Below are 21,670 nucleotides of genomic sequence, written 5' to 3'. Positions count from 1 at the left end.
GAGCTCAGACCAGAGATTCACTTTAAACCCTTTTGCTTTATGTATATCTGTTCATGTTTAATATTTTCTGTTTAAAGAAATGTCGGCCGGCTCCACACTTCTGCCCCATGCTGTATATGATCTCATTCCCATCACTTGACTGTGTTAAGACACTCATGGCTGATTTGTTGTGTTGTTTTCCATCGGTTGACCTGAGGTCCAATCAGAGGGGTCACTCTGAAGCACTCCCCCTTCAGCGTAAAGTGATCCCATTGGCTTGATTTCTCAATGTCTGAATCAGTTCCGGCAGTGCAGAAACAGCTGAGTCACACGTCCACAGAGTCAGTTTTATTGTGAGCCTGTTGACATCATGAGGAACATGACTGTTGTTTTAAAGTCTGTTGACATGTAATTAAGATGGTTTTATCATTCTAATTTTTCTAAATATCAAACAACTTTAAACCGAGACGTGTAAAAGAAGACCTTTAATGGCTCATTTAATTCCATGTGTTTACATTTAGAAAGTCAGAGAAGGACCTGCCCAAAGTTTGGTGACAAAACCCTGAGAGAGAAAAAGCCACTGAGCATCAACAGAATGATACAAAAACACAGCCACCACCTGCCAATAAACTGTCGCCTGCTATAGAGCCAGTATTAGATTTGTCCCTGTTGTGCTACTGTAGTTATGTTGTGGAGGTTTGGATAAAACAGCTCATTCTGAGGCAATGAAAACACAATTATCCCTATTTTCAGGCAATTCTGTTGAATATTTCAACATATTCCATCTCGATCTTTGTGCTGATTCACCGTTGGCATGATGTAATCCCTCTTTACCACAACCCTATCCGCCATAACTGGATGTTTAACCCTAACCCGAAATCTAACCATAACTTAAAGCTATTCTTAACCATAAAACAATCTTTTGACTCCTAAAAAGTAATCTAAACACATGGGGCCCACACACAAAACACAGTGGTCCCCACAAGTATACCAGGCTCTTTGTTTTGGACTGTATGAATTATAGGAAAACAAGCACACACACACACACACACACGTTGGCTCAGACTTTCCAGCTGTCAGATCACATTTTGGATCAGCAGCTAATCTCCTGCAAGCCTTTTCCCAACACTCACTCACAGCCTGATGTACAATTACCCACAAGACAGCAGTGACAGACAACAGCAGGTGGAAACAACAGCATCCCACCCTGCCAGCCAAATGTCACCGAGACACAGTCTTAGTCAACAGTTCATCTCCATGAGAACTGGATTAATCTGCAGAGCAGAAGTGAGTGAAATGGCTGCGAGCTCCAGAAACTGCACCTTTGGACTGTGGTTTTTCTGATGAAAACTGAAAAGAAACCATCTTAACACAGACAGCTTTAAATGTTGCATTCAAGCGGTTTGTGTCTCTTCAAATGCAGACACAACGCGAGTCGTGCCTGACCTAAACTCTCCGTTATATAACTCAGATATGTAGCCTGCAGCCTGGTGGGTTCCCTTCTGCTGAATCCCACCGATCCGGTGGCAGACGACCTCCCAGAACCACCACCGAACACACAATCACCTTCACAATGGGGCAAGAGTGTGAGCCAGCTCGGCAAAACTGACTCCCCCAAAGCAGACTGAGCCAAATGGGTCACAAATCAGCCACAATTTCATGTCTAAATGAATATTTGACTCATTCTAACTCCCATTTGGTCACGAATGGATGCACGGGGCGTCCTAAAATGCCTCCCGAAAACAAACTGAACCACCTGATCAATGTGTGTGTCTTCTGTCACCATCTTGTGGTAGAAGTTTAATGATCAGGATAAAGAAATCTGCTCATCATATGTCACATGAAGCGCAGTAAGGACATGACAGACTCCGCCCCCTTTTTTCATTAAACTGTTTAAGAACATTTGGAACAGTCAGGAAATATTTGTAAATGTAAAGTTTCATGTTAAGTTAAATAAAGTTAAGTTAAATCTCTACATTAATGCAGAAACACACATCTGTAACTGTCCTAAACAGCTGTGGACATCTGGTCAGAGGGAGTTATTCAACATGGTGATCATGGTGCAGAATGTCTTCTCTTAATCAGTTTTACTGCAGTCCACTAATCAGCAAACTGACCCGTCATTTCAGTCATGCATCAGAAGTTGAGTCATTGATTTGTGAGTTCATCCTGTAGGGTTCAGCGTCTGAGAAGTCACATGGTTGAGTTTCAGAGAGGAGATATTAGCGGTGGGATTAGATTAGACGGTCATACGTGATCAATCAGCTCTGCAGGGCAGCAGCCGAGACTCAGAGAATGTTGTTATGTATGTTCAACATGTGTGCAATCAGTTGGACAGGGTGCACGTTTCTGTGGCCAGGTGCACGTTTCTGTGTTCAGGTGCACATTTCTGTGTTCAGGGTGCTCATTTCTGTGGCCAGGGTGCACGTTTCTGTGTTCAGGTGCACGTTTCTGTGGCCAGGTGCACATTTCTGTGGCCAGGGTGCACGTTTCTGTGGCCAGGGTGCACGTTTCTGTGGCCAGGGTGCACGTTTCTGTGGCCAGGTGCACATTTCTGTGTTCAGGGTGCACGTTTCTGTGGCCAGGTGCACATTTGTGTGTCCAGGGTGCACGTTTCTGTGGCCAGGGTGCACGTTTCTGTGTTCAGGTGCACGTTTCTGTGTCCAGGTGCACGTTTCTGTGTTCAGGGTGCACGTTTCTGTGGCCAGGGTGCACATTTCTGTGTTCAGGGTGCACGTTTCTGTGGCCAGGGTGCACGTTTCTGTGGCCAGGGTGCACGTTTCTGTGGCCAGGGTGCACATTTCTGTGGCCAAGGTGCACGTTTCTGTGGCCAGGTGCACATTTGTGTGTCCAGGGTGCACGTTTCTGTGGCCAGGGTGCACGTTTCTGTGTTCAGGTGCACGTTTCTGTGTCCAGGTGCACGTTTCTGTGTTCAGGGTGCACGTTTCTGTGGCCAGGGTGCACATTTCTGTGTTCAGGGTGCACGTTTCTGTGGCCAGGGTGCACGTTTCTGTGGCCAGGGTGCACGTTTCTGTGGCCAGGGTGCACGTTTCTGTGTCCAGGTGCACATTTCTGTGTCCAGGGTGCACGTTTCTGTGGCCAGGGTGCACGTTTCTGTGGCCAGGTGCACATTTCTGTGGCCAGGGTGCACGTTTCTGTGGCCAGGGTGCACGTTTCTGTGTCCAGGTGCACATTTGTGTGTCCAGGGTGCACGTTTCTGTGGCCAGGGTGCACATTTCTGTGGCCAGGGTGCACATTTCTGTGGCCAGGGTGCTCATTTCTGTGTTCAGGGTGCTCATTTCTGTGTTCAGGGTGCACATTTCCGTGTCCAGGGTGCACATTTCTGTGTCCAGGGTGCACATTTCTGTGTCCAGGGTGCACATTTCTGTGGCCAGGGTGCACATTTCTGTGGCCAAGGTGCACATTTCTGTGGCCAGGGTGCACATTTCTGTGTCCAGGGTGCACATTTCTGTGGCCAAGGTGCACATTTCTGTGGCCAAGGTGCACATTTCTGTGTCCAGGGTGCACATTTCTGTGTCCAGGGTGCACGTTTCTGTGGACAGGGTGCACGTTTCTGTGTTCAGGGTGCACATTTCTGTGTCCAGGGTGCACATTTCTGTGGCCAAGGTGCACATTTCTGTGGCCAGGGTGCACATTTCTGTGGACAGGGTGCACATTTCTGTGGCCAGGTGCACGTTTCTGTGGCCAGGGTGCACATTTCTGTGGCCAAGGTGCACATTTCTGTGGCCAAGGTGCACATTTCTGTGTTCAGGGTGCACGTTTCTGTGGCCAGGGTGCACATTTCTGTGTCCAGGGTGCACATTTCTGTGTCCAGTGCTGGAGCTGCTCTGATGTCTGATCTGACAGGAGCTTTCTGAGGATCTGGTAAAAGTGCGACAACTGAACAAATCCAGAAAGCTTTCCATTGTATTCAATAGAAGACTATAAACAACGGTACAAAAGCTCCGTACTGTAGTTCTTCTGAAACTGTTCCCATGGTGTCGCTGCACCACTGCATCAGTACCAACACCAACTGTTTACAAAGACTGGATAGTGTAGTGGTATGACTGCCACCTTTCGTGTGACCTGGGTTCAAATCCTCTGCATGAAAGGTACAACTTCCAGTAGGGGTCCTCAGGCAAGACCCCCTCACTCTGTCTGCCTACCCGTAAGTCGCTTTGGATAAAAGCATCTGAAAATGCATAAACAAAGGAAACTACAGCGAGTCCACCTCAAACTGAGAGTCATGGTGTGTGCTGACGCCATAATTCGCTCATGAACCCTGAACAAATCAGTGAGCATAATCACAGCTTTACATGCAACGCTGACCCTAACCCACTGTGACCTCATTCAGTTACTGAGAAAAAGACTTGATCAACATATACAGAACGTATGGAACGTGATCACAAGAAGGTGGAGAACAGGATGTGGAAGAGCCAAAAGTGGGATACAGCAGTCCAGAGGCAAATGGATGCTGACTGAAGTCTTCATTTTACAACAAACCAAGCAGGAAAACCGTGAACTTAAACTAGGAAAACAAAAGACTAAATAAAACAACCAGACAAGAAAGGAACTGAGCAACAGAGAAGTTAGTCGATGAAAATATCTGACAAAGACCGAGATTCACAAAGGATAACGTAGACTGAGGGGAACGAATGGGAAGGTGACCGCAGCTGTGCTGACTGAGTGGAAACAGGTGTGAAAGAGATCAGGGGAAAAGACTGAAGCAACTGAGGACATGACAGGATCTAACAGGATCTAACAGGATCTAACAGAATCTAACAGGATCTAACAGGATCTAACCGCTGGAGACAGACTTCAGGGACAGAACTAAAAAGTAAGAAAGAATTAAACCATCGAGAAGACCAGAAAACCATGAATCAGGACAGAAGGTCTCTTCTAAACATGTTGTTCTCAGTGTCAACCGGGTGCAAAGCATGCAGCCCAGATATCTGTAACCATGCCGACTATGATCCATCTCCTTTAAATAAAATAACAGACAAAGAAGACGAGAAGCAGGTGAACGACAAACTCCCTCTTCTACAGTGTTCTGTCCACTGAGTGCATGCATTCAAGCTTTGATGCAGCTCACTGAAAGGCGAATAGGACCGTCTGCAGAATCCCAGAATCTTGCTTTATGGGGGTGTGGACACCGAAACAAATATTCTTAACCTCGCGATGTTTTCACCTACAAAACACTCCAATGAACAGGACAGAGTGGGAGCACAGGTCAACATGTCCACGGGGATAAAAGCACCGACTTTCTAATGGAACTTCTCTATCTCCTGAGCCACAGCAGCCCCACATCTGCTTACCAAATCAAAGCACACTGGGTCGTTCTACTGTGCCTGCCAACAGCAGAGAGCGGGAGGTTGTGTTTTCAGACCAGAACAACTTTCACTGCTGGAAACTCAGACATAGTTTCCATGTAAGCCCAGATTGGCTCCCTTAAAGCCGGTCTGTCAGCAGCCATATTTCTGACAGCATCAAATTGTTTGACATGAGTCCTGAGGAGTTCTTCACATCTATCTATTTAGAAATGCATCAAAGGCAGTAAGTCACTACTTACTTCCAATAAAGACCTCTCAGGTGACAGTGAACTGACACTCTGACCCTGTTCTGGACCTAAATCAAACTCGCTGCACCCCTCCAAATGTTCTGGATAAATCCTGTTTGCTGCTTAAGAAAATGAGCTTTTCTCATAACATTTAACACTCTGAAAGATGCAGTCATGTCCTTTAGGGTTACATTTCCTCGTAGAAATGTGTACGAGGAACAAAACGCCTCCTCTTTACCATGACCAACAAAGACAAAGGTGCGTGTCTGAAGAGAATGAAGCCTGAGTTCAGAGAGCGTGTTCACGGCTATCTATTTGGAATCTGACATTTAGGAAATCTGCTCTTGTTTACATGACAAACACAGGCCTCCTGGTTACTGATTAGTGCAAAATATTTGCACAGGCAGCTGTGATGGTTGCTAAGACAAATCGACAGTTTTTTACCTGAACCTTATTCGACCCGACGACCTGTACCTGTGCAGGTGTGTGGCAGCACTTAGAAGATCAGGATTAAGATCAGATTTATTGTCATGCACACGTGCACGTGCTTTGGCACCTGTTGACACACACGTGCACAGAGTAACACACTCATAGCCTCACTCATGGAGCCGTTCACAGCGCCTGGGGAGCATTGGGGGTCCAGTCATGGTCAGTTTCACCAATCTTTATGAGTGGCGACAGCGGGAATCGAACCACCAACCTTCCGGTTATTGGATGATCCACTCTAACCACCACGGAAAAGTATATTCATACAAGTTTGTCAGTGCAAAAACAAAACTGAGCTGCTTCCAAAACCTGCAAATAACCTCAGAGGATCATCAGTTCTACAACTCAGCTTTCTGTTGAGTGAGGCGTTCTCTCTCTAACCAATCACATCAATTTCAAGTCACATTCATCCAGTTAAACTTTCCTTCATGTGATTTCAACAATTTGCGTGGCTCATCGTTGTGTGCATGAATCAGGACTTCAACAAACAAGGCGTCAGACTGCGATAGGCTTCAGTTGTTGTGTGTCAGACATGTTCGATATCGACAATTTGTCACCTATTAACCCAGCCGATAAGATGAATTTTGACAGAACTGTAACTGTAATGTGTAGCTGCCCAGCTCCAAACACACACACATGAACAGGCATCCACACCACGTGCACTGCAGCGTCCTACCTTGCTGTCATGCTGCGCCACAGGTGAGCTCCTGCAAAGAGAAGCAGTACTTTATTATTCATGTTGGCCAACACCAGTAAAAACACTGACTGGATGAGTAAAAATGGATGAAGCAGAACGTTTTCCATCATATTTCTGTTATTTTCCCAGCTTGAGTGGGACATCCGACATCCAAATAACTTTCTGAACACTGAAAGTTAGCATTTACAAGCAGCTGACTCTTTCAAAACTGCTTGGGACTGTAGATCATATAGTTGTCTTATAGTGACGGATAATAAAAGTCGTATCATGTAAGAAAACCAACTGTTGTTGTTTATTAGACTGCAGCCAGCGTGTCGTTCGGTCTGCAGAGAAGGTGATTGGCTGCAATCTTCCACCTCTCCAGGACTCTGAGGCGTGCCGGGAAGATTGTGGCTGATCCCGGTCCCAAAGTCTTTCAGACACTCCCCTCTGGCAGGAGGCTGCGGTCCATCAGGACCAAAACCTCAGGCCATAAGAACAGCTTCTTCCCATCCGCTACAAGCCTTATCAACAAGGCCCGGAGCCCCCTTTGACACTGACTCTCTCCCTCCGCTCTCCAGACCTAAGTGCAAACCTACTGGGCAGTAAACTTGTTTCTGATTCTGATTATTAAAGCTGCATGTTTATTAAAGCTGTTTCTATGTGACTGAATCAGAAGATGCCGTAAACCATCATATTTACAGTGAGATGTTACCCAGACTACACTTTCTGACTAAACTGTCCTCACTTGAGTGTTGAATGACACATGGAAGCACAGTTTCTGTTTTCATACATTTCTTTTTACTCTTGTTTTGCTCCCAGTCAGTAAGAAACCATGAAATCAAACAGGAGTGCGTTAATAAGCGATGACCAGGCTGATAAGAGACCGTGTGCAACTAAGCAGATGCCAGGAATCCCATCAGACCTAAAAGATGTCTCATCCTTACTCATCAGGCTTGAGCTGGTGAAATCATCTGAAAATCTGAGGTGAAAACTGGAAAGAGGCATCAACTGTCTTATTCATCCAGAAATAAAACCTAAAATATAGAAACAAATCCTGAAACTTCACCCCCACAGTGAGGGGATGCTGTTTGTGTAGTTTTAGACCCGGAATATACTTGATTTTAAGTATGGACGTGCATGTTTATCATGGCTGCCTCGTGTATCCTGCATTTGTTCACGTTCACAAGCTGCAGTGAGGGTAAAATCAGATGTAGGACCATGGGTCTGTTGTAGAGACAGTCTGCAGTTACCCGCATCTTTACGATGAATCTGTTCCACGGCACAGTTATTAGTATGAGAACAACTCCGCCCACAGAGTTGTTCACATACTAATAACTGTGAGTTGGATCAAAAAGCAAGTCAATTGTCACTGAAAATCAGCTCAAAGCTGCTCTCAGTGGTCATCTTATCCAACATGTCCTCCAATCAAAACCACAGAGAAGGTCGTGTGTTCACACTGAACCTGTTGAGATTAAATCAGGATATTATCGTAAGCTTATTATCAATAAATGTGGTTTGATGAAAGGAAACTCGACAACTTTCAAATCACAGGACCTTAACTAAAAAATATATTTGGACTTTGTTGTCTGTTGTTGAAGGAAATGTAATTAATTTAATATTTATCACATTTAGCTCAAGGAAAAGAAGATTATCATGTAACTTTTCACTCAAAAACAAACATCTAAATGTGTATTTTCATGCAGGAAGTGAAGGTCTCGACAAATAAGGTTCAAGCTACAAAGTTGCAAATAATGATAATTTTCCAGTTATTCAAGTTTAAAAGTGTCAGGAAACAGGTATTTGTCTTCATTCAGTTCACCACATAAGATAAAGCCTGATATTATTCGCTAATATTAATAATTTACCAGTTATTATTCCCGATGCAGAGACGTGTCAAAGGTACGACTCATATCTCATGTTCGGTTTGAATTTTTACATTTAATTCAATTACTTTGACATAAACAGATCATATCATTGCTCTGCTGCCTTAATATGAAAGGTGTGTTACCTTTGGCCCTGGACCGAACGATGTCTCTGGCTGTCACCATGACAACCAGCAGAGCCAGCAAGACGGCCAGGACGCTGTAGGCCCGAAGGGAGCCGAAGGCCACGAACCTGCAGAGGTAAACATCGGTGTCACTCATAGCAGCTCGTTCGGTTTGTCGTGACACAGATCAGCGTCACGTTACGTATCAGGATGACAACAACCTTTTCACGTTGAAATGATCGACTTTTCTTATACTTTTAAGTGTAGTTTTCTTTTTTAGTTGTTGAATGCAGCGCATCAATAATGATGAATGTTTACAGTTGATACCAGCGCCAACCAATAGAGACATGAGTGCATTATTGAATAATTAACAGTTCAATTTGATGTTTTATAGTAAAAAAAAAACACAATATTACAGATTATATCATTTTACTATTTTTTGTTATTATAATGCAGGATCACAAAGGATAAAATGTATAAGATTTACATTCAAATATTTAAAAAACAACCTTTTAAGCTTTAGCTAATTTGATACGACCACGTTTTCTCAGCTCTGTCAATTTCAGCGACTCGCCTTAATTTCAACACACAGTAACTTAAGTTTTCACTGATTCTGAATTTACTGAAGTCAGGTTTTAGAAAAATAAAACCCTTTAAAGGGCAAACAGTGCATTCTTTTAAGTGTAGTTTTATTTCTCATCAAGAACTACAAAAGGTAAAGTAACGTTTCACCACTGAACTGTAGTAGGACTGAGTAATTAATAAAAAACTTTGTTTGGATGTCACATTTCAGTTCGGATGTAGTTGTATTCCATGAATTTTGACTCATGTTATTTCTAAAAACTAGTTTTGTAAGAATAAAACACAACAGCTTCTTGGGAATTTGGAATATTTAGAATTAACCACCAAGTTCTGATTATGAAATAAAGCACAATGTACTATAGGTTAAGCCTGAAGATCTGACAGGCAAATTTTAGTTTGACATCTGAAATATGAGGGACAGAATGACACACTGAATATTTTGGGGTCAACCCAAAGTCATCTTTATTCTCCTTTAATTAACGCGAGCTCGCGCAGCGCTGTCAGATTGGAGTGTGATCGCCCTGCGTCATGATGCCTACCAGATCACCGTGTTGGCTGCAGCAAACAGGGCTGATGTCCTGCACGGACTCTGCTTCCAGCTGACCAGGCCGGTGACACAAAGTCGTGCACGGCCAGGAGACGTTCCCTCCCCCGGGTGTGCCCGGCTCCGCGGCCCCTGGGGCCCGACACCCTCCTCCCCGTCGCCAGTGGTTCCTGCTTCCCGGCTCCCCACCATTGCTCGACGACCGGGGTCCCTCCGCTCTGCCGCTCCCCTCCAGCAGAATTTATCTGTAAATTTATCCCGAGTGTTTATGTAGGCGTTTCCTGTCCTGGATTTTCAAAGCGAAAGTCTTTTGACTTTCATGTTATTCTAAGGAAGAAGGCGCCGTCACTGCGCCCTGTTTCATGCAACCGGGCCTTCAAATTATCACCAAACATACTTGTAAAGCACCAATAGTATCTAAGGTACATTTCTTTTTAATGGCCTATCTTTTATACCAAACTGATGAGATATTGCTTCATTTACATTAGGCTTAATTTGATATAAATTGAATTTACTCTGAAGATCACAACATATGGTTCATGGTCTTTCAATTTTACATTCTATCATTAGTGCGCCTCCATGTAACTGTATAAATATATTGCACATATGTTGTGTTTTTGAGGAATTGAAGGTTGTATTTAAACTGTGTTACTGTATATAAGGTTGATCATGACTGTTTGTTGTGAAAATTGCATGATTTATGTGCCTGATTCCTTGTGTGTGTTAACAAACTCGGCCACTACAGCTGATTCTGATTGCATTTTGTTCGACACTTTATTAGACACTTAGGGAATAAACCAGTGACCCAAAGTCACTCCATCCACTTTATTAGATCATGAATAAAACCACTTGTGTCATCTGAATTAAATATAACGTGAAAATATGGAGAATGTGTATAAATGGTGTATTAAAGGTCGATAATCGTATTTCGTTACAGCTGCTTTAAACCAAAAGGGGAATTAAAGGATGAATCAGTAACATTAATAGTAATATTTTACCAGTGCGTTCTTTCAATTTCTCCGCTTTTATTGTGACAGGAAGAACAGCCTCGCTTCCTGTCTCCTTCAGTTTAATTGTATCTAATTTGCAGCAGCTTCTGCTGCTTTCTGTTTTGGTCCATTTCAGTGACGTCAGGTTTGTGTGTGTGTTTATTTTTCAGGGTGTGACGTAATTTATTTGTTTGACACTGATTTTAGATAAATAAAAACTATCGAAGAGTGAAGGAAGGAGTGAATATTTGAATCATGTACCTTTGGATACTGTAAATTATACAAAACTGAATGAATGACGACGCATCAAATAAGAAGTTTTAGAAACTCTGCCGTTGAAAATCAAGTGATTATTACTAACTGTTGCTGCCCATTGGCAGCTGGGATAGGCTCCAGCCCTCTGATGAACCCAAATAGGATGAAGCCATACGGAAAATGGCTGAAAAAACACATTCCTTCAGCTTGTGACATAATCAGCTGAGTCGTCCTGCCATGAACACAAATGTACCAGCAGAGCAAAACCCGTGAAGTAATTACATGACAGTCACAAGAATTAATGAGGCAAACAAAGTGATAGTTTGACAAGTCTGAATGAGAGGCAGCAGACCGGGCCGCATGAGGGACTCCTAAAGAACCCATCTTTGGGAGCAATGAGGAAAACCTAGAACTACAAAGGGACGATGACCCATTTTTCCAAGCTGCCTGCATGGTTCTGGCTGCAAATCAAGATCAGAGCTTTCTGCCAAATCGTGATCTCCAACAATGACCTGCCCCACTTTCTGTTGCTGGGACCATTCCACGGAGGTTCACCACTTCAGAAAGCAGACAGTGTTACCCTCAAATACACAGTATTTACAGTAATAAACTGCATTACTAAAAGCTACATGATGAAGTGAAGGTGTTGAAATGTTTTGGCATAAAAGCGTATCCATATAGTCTTTTAGAAACACCAAATATAAGTTTTTCTTGATCTTTGTGTTAATGGTGTGGGTTAGTTGAGGCACAACTATGTTTGGAGAAAGCCTCTTCTCTCTAAAAAGAACATGGCAGCACAGCTTAGGTTTGCAAAGCTGCATCTGAACAAAGCTCAAGACTTCTGGAACAATGTCCTTTGGACAGACCAGAGCAAAGTGGAGATGTTTGGTCCTAATGCACAGCAGCACGTTTGGAGGAAACCAAACACAGCATATCAGCACAAACACCTCATACCAGCTGTCAAGCACGGTGGTGGAGGGCTGATGATCTGGGCTGGTTCTGCAGCCACAGGACCTGGGCACCTTGCAGTCATTAAGTCCACCATGAACTCCTCTGGATACCAAAGTATTCTAGAGTCAAATGTGAGGCCATCTGTCCCACAGCTAAAGCTGGGCTAAAAGCTAACCACAGCCTCACTCTAACAGTTTCTTATTCTAACCCTTAACATGAAGCTAACCACAGCCTCACTCTAACCCTTACCATGAAGCTAACAATAGCCTCACTCTAACCCTTACCATGAAGCTAACCATAGCCTCACTCTAACCCTTACCATGAAGCTAACCATAGCCTTACTCTAACAGTTTCTTATTCTAACCCTTAACATGAAGCTAACCACAGCCTCGCTCTAACCCTTACCATGAAGCTAACCACAGCCTCGCTCAAACCCTTACCATGAAGCTAACCATAGCCTCGCTCTAACCCTTACCATGAAGCTAACCATAGCCTCACTCTAACCCTTACCATGAAGCTAACCACAGCCTCACTCAAACCCTTACCATGAAGCTAACCACAGCCTCACTCAAACCCTTACCATGAAGCTAACCATAGCCTCACTCTAACCCTTACCATGAAGCTAACCACAGCCTCACTCAAACCTTTACCATGAAGCTAACCATAGCCTCACTCTAACCCTTACCATGAAGCTAACCACAGCCTCACTCAAACCCTTACCATGAAGCTAACCACAGCCTCACTCAAACCCTTACCATGAAGCTAACCACAGCCTCACTCAAACCCTTACCATGAAGCTAACCATAGCCTCACTCTAACCCTTACCATGAAGCTAACCATAGCCTCACTCTAACCCTGACCAGCCTCACTCAAACCGTTACCATGAAGCTAACCACAGCCTCACTCAAACCCTTACTATAAAGCTAACCACAGCCTCACTCTAACCCTTACCATGAAGCTAACCATGGCCTCACTCAAACCCTTACCATGAAGCTAACCATAGCCTCACTCTAACCCTTACCATGAAGCTAACCACAGCCTCACTCAAACCCTTACCATGAAGCTAACCACAGCCTCACTCAAACCCTTACCATGAAGCTAACCACAGCCTCACTCAAACCCTTACTATAAAGCTAACCATAGCCTCACTCAAACCCTTACCATGAAGCTAACCACAGCCTCACTCAAACCTTTACCATGAAGCTAACCGTAGCCTCACCCTAACCCTTACCATGAAGCTAACCATAGCCTCACTCTAACCCTTACCATGAAGCTAACCATAGCCTCACTCAAACCTTAAAACCAAGTCTTAACCCTCTGAAATGACTTTGTGCCCAATGGGGCCAAAGTGCTGTCCCCATATTTACAGGAACTACCCACATCATGGTCTGCAGCATCATATTGGAAAAACAACTACACACACACACACACACACACACACACACACACACACACACACACACACTCACACAAGTTTTTTGTTTGTTCTTGCATACAAAATATACATAGTTGTGCATGTCTCTTACACCCCGTCACACATGAAAACATGCAGATACACACTCAGATATGTTGTCTTGCACATGCACACCCATGCACCTTTAACAGAGCACTGTAGATTTCCTTTGTGTGTGCATGTGTGTGTGTGTGTGCGTGTGCATCAGCCACTAATTGGACTGAATTTCACTGAGCAACAAAAGATGTGACTCGAAAATTCCAGCTCTGGTTTGTACAGGCTCTGCTTTGTTGTCCTTCTGCCACTGTTTGCTGTGTTAACAGTTATCTCTTCGTCTCTCTCCCTCTCTGTCTTTCTCTCAGAGTCTCTCTCACTTTCCCTCTCATTTTTCGTGCGGCCCATGAAAGGCTTTTTGCCCCAAACGAAGTCAGTCACCCCAACTGCTCGGAGGCAAGCTAACCACTGAGGCCAGAACTTGTGCTGGGCTAAATCTCTCTTCCTCACACACACGGGAACACGCAGAGTGCAGGAGCCTAATGGTCATCTACAATGAACTGTACATCGTCAGTTAAGTGGACCTTTGCTACCGTTCCCATCTATGAGAGGCTTGCTGTACCTCTCTGCGCTGACTCTGGAGCTTAGATCTTGGTTGGAATTTTCTGCTGATCTCCAAGGAGGATAAACTTTGATGACAGGATGATGCTTGAGCTGCAAAGCACTGAGGATGGCAGTGGCGGCTGTGGCTATTTAGATATCCTGAGTACTGAGGAGCTGGAGTGTAAGATCTGCTATTCTGCATACAACTTAGGGAGTCGCAGGCCAAAGGTGCTTGAGTGCTGCCACCGGCTGTGCTCCAAATGCCTAATTAAGATCCTTGACCTGGGTGAATCACCTCCAAACGCCTTGGTGTGTCCATTTTGTCGCTATGTAACCAGACTATCAGGAGAGGCTGTTAGCAGCCTGCCAGATGACAGTAACATTGCAGCAACACTGACCCTCCAAAGCAGGAATCAGAGGAACCTTCACCTCTACCAGGACACAACAACAGAGCTACTACTTAGCCCGAGGCGACTGAGCTCGTTGATGAGCAGCAGCCCATCGCTGATGTCCCCTTCTTCCATATCCTCCAATCCCTCCTCTACAACCTACTCCACCATCAGAAGCTCCCCTAACTTTGTAGTCATCACCATCATGGAGCCTCCACCAGCATCAGCAACCACCCAAGACCTCCATCATCATCCACCTGGTTCTCACACATCAAACCAGGTCTACCGCTCATCCAGTCCAGACTCTATGGTATCCATAACACAGAGGTGGACAGTGTGGAACTGTGCAGCCCTCCTGTGCCAGACCTCAGCCCGGGCACTGGTGTGGGTGCTGGGGCTCCTGTACTTCAGCTCACTGCCAATGGGGGTTTACCTGCTCATCATGCAGAAGACAACAGTCGGGGTGCTGTTGGTGAGTTTGGTTCCTGCCAGCCTCGTCATGATCATGATCTACGGGTTCTGCCAGTGTATCTGCCATGAGTTGTGGGACTGCATACCACCATAATAGGACCAAATGATTGGGCAACGGTTTGCTTTGGATATGCTTGACAATAGATCTCCAGAATTCACTAATGGGGATATTACTGTGTAACCAACCATGTGGAGGATTACTTGAATGGCAGAAAAAAAATCTCCTTTTCTTTATTTGTAAAGAGAGAACGAGCATTTCAAATGAAGCTCACAGTTTGGAGCTTTTCATTATTATCCACGTTAATTTGTACATTTTATTTTAGGTTTATCACCAACATTTTACCCTGTTGTGTTCTAAATGTTAGATTACACACATGATGACATCATGAGAAACCTGGATGAAATTAAGGAGTAAATCATGGCTATTTTGACAGCAGTTATCTAACAGTTATTTTCAGCCGTGGAAGATTGTGTCACAGTCATAAATGCATCAGCTGTACCGTTTTGCACCACAGTGACTTGTAAGTTGTTGAATCCTGTAACATGGATCCTGTAAGGATGCTGTCAAATCAGAGAAAAAAACGTGTTTTCTATGATTAAAAGAATCAAATGGAAGCATTATAAACAGGATATCAATAGTCTGAACAAGAAATAAAATGGTAAACTGTTCCAGTGAGTGCTTTACGGCTGATTTTTTGTTTATGATGATGAGAGAATTCACAAATATGTGCACGTGCACATCCTGGAAGTCTAAGGGTGGGAAGCCAGAGGAGTATCGCTCATTATTGCTTCAGCAGTGCTTCTTCTAAATGTTCCTGATGCCTGTGGGTAAAACAAAATCTGATTATTTAAAAAACACAACGCCAGTGATGTAATGTGATTTATTTCTATTCAGTCCAGTTCAGTTTATTGTTCAGTGTCAGGGCACAAGGCAGCAGTAATGGCATAGACAAACACCGAAAGTATAGAGAGGGGTCAAAATTAAAAGTATTTAATACGTGTGCTCGTGGTCTATTCAGCTGATTGGTTTAATCAGGACCCATGGATAAATAGAGCTGATAGATGCCACACTTTCTAAAAATATTACATAATAAAGCATATCTAGTTCAGTGCTGTTCATATACTGTTCCGTATGATAACTTATTACACTCCCAGTGTTGAGTAGTATGACACTAAGCCACTAGATGGTGCTGTGACCTTCTACCCAACTTTCCCAGTGAATGTTTCGTCACCACGGTAACAGGTTATATGTCCACTGTCACCCGTCCTTTTTGGTACAAAAAGACATTTTCAGATGACCCTGGTGATCGGTGTCTGTTCACTTTCTGTCAGTTAAAACAGAAATTCTGCTCTGACAAGAACAAATATCAGGCTGATGGATTTTACTATTTGGACAATCCTTTCTGCTTCGTTCTGCTTCATCAGCTCAGATTGTGGGGTTAGACGATAATAAAAACCCTGCAGGACTGCTTACACGGTGAATTTGAAGGTCAAATTAAACTGTGACGCTGTCAGACTTACTATGTGGCGTCTACATCTGGACCAAATTAATTGTAAACCTCCTTAAATTAGCCTCCTTATCCGAGCATCATGTACACATGAGCTGATTTAATGTATCATCTGCAGCACAAAGCAGGACCATATAAGCACAACTGTACAAGATTTAACTGAAACTACATGCTGTTCCTTAAAGAAAACCTTATAAAACTGGTGTCTATTGAAGGTGAATGAGGTGAACAAAAACAACAGGTTTCAACAGAGAAAACTCATTTGTTGTGATCTATTTATACACTGATTTATGTGTTATATAAGCTAACCTACCACATGGTTTGCTTGTGACATCCTCTGTGGAAACTGTTTAGGAAAGGGCAGCAACTTTCAAGAAATACATTGTGATTAAATTAGTGAACGTCAGTCAATCAGATCATTAAAGTAATATCAGTAGAAATGTCAGTCATTTGCTCTCCTTTCACTGAAGCAGTTCTCTCCAGTTCAGTTGCTACAAGCATCTTAAAGAGCCAAGAACCTAAATGTAATGAGCTAAGCAGCTATGAGTAAGGCAGGATTCACAGTTACATCAATAGTTTTTCTCCTCATTCACTTTGAATGAGTCAACTTCCTGCTTGATAAAATTAAATTCTGGGCCCATTGATTCACTTTGCTTGCATAGCTTGTAGTGGAAAGTAAAGAACAGCTAAATGTAATTGGGGTTGAACATAGGATCCGTACTGTTTCTGGTGGTGCTTTGCAGATGTAAGTCCAGTTGTTGTAAGCCTACCACCTGGGCGGAGCCTCTGAGTTGCTCTTGGTTGTGTTAGCGCTGTTGTTTGTCCTGTAGCTTTGGTCTGCTGTGGAACAGACAGAAGATGCTACATGCTGATTAAATGCTGATTGGTTAAATGTTAGCTCGAGCCGGCTAGAGGTGGAAAAGGTTGACAGCAAGATATTTTATAACCCAGAGGAAAAAAAGCACCAAAAACATAAATAACAAAGAAACACACAAAAAAACTCAGACAACAGCTGCATTGGACAATCTTCATCGACGAAACAGATCTTTTTCCACTTTGATTTCTGAATTTTTAGCTCACAACTCAGATTGTTTCATGAATTTATGAGACAAACAGCAGCAAATGTGGCCAACGTTAAAGCAGAGCAAAGCTAAAGGCACAACAACAGCATGAACACAACTGAGAGACTGCATCCAACGTGCAGCAGAATGCATGTGCATTATAGTAGGAGCTGTGACAGATACCTCCGTGAAGGAATAACTGGACCCAATTCCACAGAACTACGTCCCAGAAAATTGGAACAAGTTAAGCTGCACCATTATGGTAATAGTAGCTCACTGTTGTGACAGCTACTTTGATTTTCTTCCTTTAAACTGAGCCGGATCAACATATGTCAGAAATTGTTTAGACTGTCTTTCAAACAGGGCTGATAAGAAGGAGAAAAATCTCACCAACAGCACCATCCCAGCTTGAGGGAAAAATGACTGATTTAGTATTTCATGAGACGTCGACATCTATTTTTTATTTATTTTTAAATGGAAGCTGAAGTTTATTGTTGGCTTCACATCTGAGGTTCAGAGGTTACGTCCATTCCATATATTCAGCCTTTTGTAGATAGTTCTTATAGCAAAAATGGGGCTCGATTATTTATTTACTTGTTCATCTGTTAATTTTGCATGATTTTCCAGCATTAGAATTAACTAATGCATCACGGACTATAAGAACTTTTTTAATCTTGTGTTTTATTGCTCTATATTTTGTAAAAGCCAAAAGAACTTTTACTTGAAAGAGAAGTTTTGTACTGCACCCTGACAATGTGCCATATAGCAAGTTTTCTCCAGAAATAAACACTTTTTGTATGTTTTAATTACAAATCCTGGAAGAAGAGATGAAATACAAGTAAAAGTCCTACAAAACTGTCACTTAAGTAACTATAAAAATGATCAGTTTACAAACACAAGCATCAGTTTTGTAGCTGCTATAAGTTCACTGTTTTATCTGTTCACATTTAAGTTGTTTTGCACAATGGTTCGGCCGATATTATGATTTATTTTCTTTTTTATAAAACCATCTGAGGAGATTAAAAAAGAAAATCCTTCCAAAAGATAAAATAAAGTCGATTACAACATCTGAGTAAACTTTCCAGCACTGGTTTTGAATCTCCTGAAGTACGATTGTGTGATTTTTCAGAAAAATGTTTGTTTCCTCACAGATGCTGTTCAGCAGCGTCTAACTCCTCTCCACCAAGTGGAACACAAACACTGAGGAGCTGTTCCCAGAACAAGCTGTCCCGTTCTGCTTCTACAACACACGTCTTGCTGATGATAAACAGTCCAGGCCTTCTACCGTTTGTATTTTTCAAGGGTCTTAGTCTGAATCTGACCAAGTGCTTCCCTACAGGGAGAGTAACATCGTTACAGATTCCTTTTTAGTGATGCAATGAACATTCCCACATGCTGGTGTGAGAGACGTTCACAGGCCACACGAGCCAAAGTGAAAAAACAAACCATAAAACTTTCCTCAGCCTGTACTTTACTTTGTAATTCTGACCAGAGCTTTTGGACAGAAAATGGTTTGAAGGACTTCAGTTAATTCCCCCGTAAACTGGAATAATAAATTAGATTATAATAATTAGTTTTTAGCCTTTGCTTTGGCTGGACTTCTGGTTCCCATGAATATCACTGAAATCTTATCAACTAACAAGATTATCCCAGACATCTGCCGCAGGGACTCAGACCCGAGAGCCCCCAAAAGATCTACTGCACTGACAGAAAGTTTTCACACATTTTCCTCTCGTTACGTTTCAGACTCTTAAATCTGATTCAACTCATTCTCGAGATCTCAGCCGTCAACACAGTCTTCCGTTACAATAATAAACTGTTTTTGAAGCGCTTTATGGACTTAGTAAAATAAAAGACTGAAGTATTGCATTCAGTTAAGTATTCAGGCACATCAATTGTGCTTGGTTAGAGCACCTTTGCCCTGATCTAAGACTCTGAGAGAGGTTTTTATATGTGCACCTTTCCTTTTTCCTTTAATCCTTTTTCCTTTGGCAGCAAAGGAAGCCTCAAGTCCCAGTTCCTCTGGAAGATTCTCCCATTCTTTACAGGAGACGCATTCAAGATCAAGCACACTGGATGGGAGGCATCAATGCACAGCCGTTTGCTGATAATCTGCAGAGATGCTCCTCTGTGTTCAGGTCCTGAGTCTGGCTGAGTCACTCAAAGACTTTCCCAAACTCTCCTGATTCAGGTTGGTGTCTTTGTTGCTGGTTTTTTTAATGAAAACTTTTTGCCCTGATCTAAGACTCTGAGGGATGTTTTTATATGTCCACCTTTCCTTTTATTCCCAGTCCCAGTTGCAGACAAACATCCTCATTGATGGACACTTTTCATTACCGTGCTTGACTTTAAGGGTCCTATTATAATGAGGTGATGTTCAGTGTCAAACTGTTACCAAATAGTTCAAAATGCATTTGATAAGATCAGAGGATTTTTCTTCTTATATCCTGGGAATTATTCAAGTGCCTTCTGGCAAATTCCCTGTGGAGGAACTGCTTCTCATACAGGCCTGATTGATAGAATGTCACTTCTTCTGTGAGGTGCTCCACTGGGGGATTCAATCTCATTCAAATTGACCCGTTGTTTATACGTCTGATCGGAGCTCAGCATTCCCAACCAATCAGATCGGCAGGGCCGCCAGATCCAGGAAGTCGGTTTTTATGGAAGCTGAATTTTTTTCTTTGAATTCTTCTGTACCATCACTTATAATTTCTAGCAGCTTTCCAGACATTCGTCTCGACCTGATTGCCTAGTTTCCCCGTGACGTACAACCCTGAAACCTTAAAAAGACTGGTTTCTTCCTTCATAATTAAATCCAACGCAAAAGTGAATTTAGTTTAGGTTGTAGGAGCATCTGATAGAATTAGTAAGGGTTTTGTTACCACTGACATAACAAATTGTTATATACTTTTAAATTGGTGTCAAGTTGGGTTTATGGTCTTATTTGATAAGGAGAGGGTCTGCAGGCACTTGAGTCACAACGAATTACATAAATCCCCACTACAGGTTTTACTTAACTTTAAGTAAATGCTGCAACACACAAACCCGCAGTGTTAATTCCTGTATTGTTATGCCCACCATCCACATCAGTAATCTGCATGATTAGCCTGCAGTGGACTAAATGTAGCACAGCAGAAAAACACTGAACAGTACTAATTACTAAAATCTTAATATACTTTTCTGAGCTATAATCTGTTACAAGCACTATGTAAATATCTCGCTGACTTTCTTGTAAGGTCACGTAAAATGTACAACAATTATCTCCTAACAGTTTGCTTTGACTGTTACAACTAAGGGAAAAGTTCAGGCAGGCATGCTATTTGTGGGAAACATTCTTTTTTTGTTCAGTATGCTTATACTTGTACCAGGATTCCCGTCTTGTGTTCCATGTTAAAGCCTTAAGCAGCTCCTTGTTTAATACTCAGTGTTTTTTTCTGTGGTATTGAAGCACAGTTCCAGACCTGGGAATGTGAATAACAAAGGTTAATGTGGTTCAAAACGAGTCAGAAGCACAAAGCTTTTAGATGAACAGAGTGACTCATGGCCCATTATTGAGACATTTGGCATATTCATTATGCATTTAACAACAGTTTAACTCATTTAACGACATCAGTATTTGCACACAGTGCATGTAAACTTGGGGGAAGCATTAAGGCCTCACAACTCAACCTTGCCCTGATCTTATTTTATCATTTAATCAGCTTTGCATCATTATTCTCCTAATTGTAGCCAACTGAGAACAGTTTTCAGGGGAACTCCTTCCAGTCCATTTAAAGCTGCTGACAACATAGTTTAGACTAGCCATAACTATCTGTCTGACAGTCTGTTGTTTCTGGACCAAATTTAGTTCATTTCTATTTTGTTGAGCAGTGTGTGTGTGTGTGGGGGGGGGGGGGGGGGGGGGGGGGGGGGTCTCAAGGACAGACAAGAGATAGATATATCAAACCAAAACTATTCACATCACAAGACATCTGCTGGAAATAAATGAGAAAACACTGTTTGTTTCTCTAAAAGTCAAGATAAGGCTATATATATGTATATTTATATATGAGGACCTGTTACAAACTAGATAAAACATTTCTTTAAAAAATACTAAGAAGTGCTTTACAATTCAAGCTCCATTTATTGATAACAAAGATACAAGTAATTATATTAAAAGGCTATAAATAACTGTACAAAAAC

General features: G+C 42.7%; 3 protein-coding genes across 3 annotated transcripts in view; 2 read left to right on the top strand and 1 right to left on the bottom strand.

Annotated features, from left to right (window-relative positions):
- myo10 (myosin X) overlaps positions 1 to 7,150 on the top strand; it is a 204,754-nt gene extending 197,604 nt beyond the window's left edge. Inside the window, exon 41 of the mRNA XM_072363296.1 lies at positions 7,139 to 7,150. The gene's annotated coding sequence lies outside the window, so the exon portion shown is untranslated. The remainder of the gene's footprint in view (positions 1 to 7,138) is intronic.
- retreg1 (reticulophagy regulator 1) overlaps positions 1 to 10,056 on the bottom strand; it is a 34,749-nt gene extending 24,693 nt beyond the window's left edge. The window contains exons 1-3 of the mRNA XM_072363299.1: positions 9,810 to 10,056; positions 8,710 to 8,816; positions 6,699 to 6,729 (exon numbers count right to left, since the gene is read on the bottom strand). Coding sequence (XP_072219400.1) covers positions 6,699 to 6,729; positions 8,710 to 8,816; positions 9,810 to 10,006 — 335 coding nt within the window. The 5' untranslated portion in view covers positions 10,007 to 10,056. The remainder of the gene's footprint in view (positions 1 to 6,698; positions 6,730 to 8,709; positions 8,817 to 9,809) is intronic.
- Positions 10,057 to 14,158: 4,102 nt separating this feature from the next.
- On the top strand, positions 14,159 to 15,013 carry rnf182 (ring finger protein 182). Its single transcript, XM_072364151.1, has one exon. The coding sequence runs from the start codon at positions 14,159 to 14,161 to the stop codon at positions 15,011 to 15,013; it is 855 nt and encodes a 284-aa protein (XP_072220252.1).
- Positions 15,014 to 21,670: the final 6,657 nt, after the last annotated feature.

This window comes from Leuresthes tenuis, unplaced genomic scaffold (assembly GCF_036924035.1).
Source record: "Leuresthes tenuis unplaced genomic scaffold, fLeuTen1.0.hap1 SCAF_14, whole genome shotgun sequence".
Taxonomy (NCBI): domain Eukaryota; kingdom Metazoa; phylum Chordata; class Actinopteri; order Atheriniformes; family Atherinopsidae; genus Leuresthes; species Leuresthes tenuis.
The sequence above is the reverse complement of the archived record's forward strand: the minus strand, read 5'-3'. Positions and strand labels throughout refer to the sequence as shown.

What these genes read in the sequence shown, in the direction of transcription:
- rnf182 (XM_072364151.1), top strand. Translation starts at nt 14,159, where the DNA reads ATGATGCTTGAGCTGCAAAGCACTGAGGATGGCAGTGGCGGCTGTGGC.